Source organism: Penaeus monodon, chromosome 30, assembly GCF_015228065.2.
Source record: "Penaeus monodon isolate SGIC_2016 chromosome 30, NSTDA_Pmon_1, whole genome shotgun sequence".
Classification (NCBI taxonomy): Eukaryota; Metazoa; Arthropoda; class Malacostraca; order Decapoda; family Penaeidae; genus Penaeus; species Penaeus monodon.
The window spans coordinates 30,662,813-30,663,837 of record NC_051415.1 but is presented as its reverse complement, the minus strand read 5'-3'; the positions used below and the strand labels follow the sequence as shown (position 1 = coordinate 30,663,837).

Sequence of the window (1,025 nt, the reverse complement as noted above, 5' to 3'; positions counted from 1 at the left end):
CACTACTTGATATACCATTAATAAAACAATATTCTTAATTACAAGGCAAATTTTCAGCCTATATTTATTCCTTTTCTTAAAAAAAAGCGATTATATTAGCCTTAAATAATACCTTACTTATACCTTTTCAAATCATAACACTAGATATTAAGAGGTGACTATATATCTGCTATTTTCCACAGATCTACAGAACTTACCAAAGCTGTCCTACCACACAGCAAAAGGAAACGACAGAGCCACACAGGCACAAACGGGAAGAGCAAGGGCCTCACCTTCAGGAGTGTCAGCATTGCATCAAGCTGCAGTTTGTCTAAATTTTTCAACTTTGGATTTTTGCTGACGAATGTGTTTGCTTCTGATGTCTTCAGGTCATCTAGAACCATAATGGAGGAAAATCTAGTATGAACTGTTCTGCTAAATCTACTCATTAAGAAGTAGAGTTGGTTTCAAATATACATATGAGAGACAAGTAAAAAAATGCTTATTTTGTAACAAAGAACGAGATTTTGTTATTTATTCATTATAAATAAAGAGTAGTCCATGCAATACTGTGTATCTGTTTTACACATTTATTTTTACTCTTAAGACAATGTTCATCTATACAATCTCAACTACCTAACAGTACAATAATATTTTCATAACCTTCTTTATCCTTAAATTTACCTTGTCTTTAAACTTCACAACCAATATCCATATATAATCAAAGTTCCTTATACTGTTATCTAATCACTGTAATGATGTAATCGCTGCACTCCTCACACCATATCCTATATAATCAAAGTTCCTTATACTGTTATCTACTCACTGTAATGATGTAGAATAATCGACTGCACTCCTTTTAGATACAATCTTCGGCTTTTGGTCTTCTGAAAATTTGGGCTTGTGCTGAACTGAAGTGCATGAGGTTTTACATTTGCTTCACCACAAGCTGTATTTGTGACAACTCTGGGAAGGGCCTGTAATAACAGAAAAATTGTAACACAAGAAAATCTAGTGATATCTTAAAGATGAGGAGCAATTTTGGC

At 33.3% G+C, this 1,025-nt stretch overlaps 1 protein-coding gene across 3 annotated transcripts in view; it reads right to left on the bottom strand.

Annotated features, from left to right (window-relative positions):
• LOC119592699 overlaps nt 1-1,025 on the bottom strand; it is a 17,142-nt gene that overhangs the window by 13,050 nt on the left and 3,067 nt on the right. For all 3 annotated transcript variants that reach the window (XM_037941620.1, XM_037941621.1, XM_037941622.1), the window contains exons 3-4: nt 806-956; nt 273-373 (exon numbers count right to left, since the gene is read on the bottom strand). In XM_037941620.1, the coding sequence (XP_037797548.1) occupies nt 273-373; nt 806-956 (252 nt within the window). The remainder of the gene's footprint in view (nt 1-272; nt 374-805; nt 957-1,025) is intronic.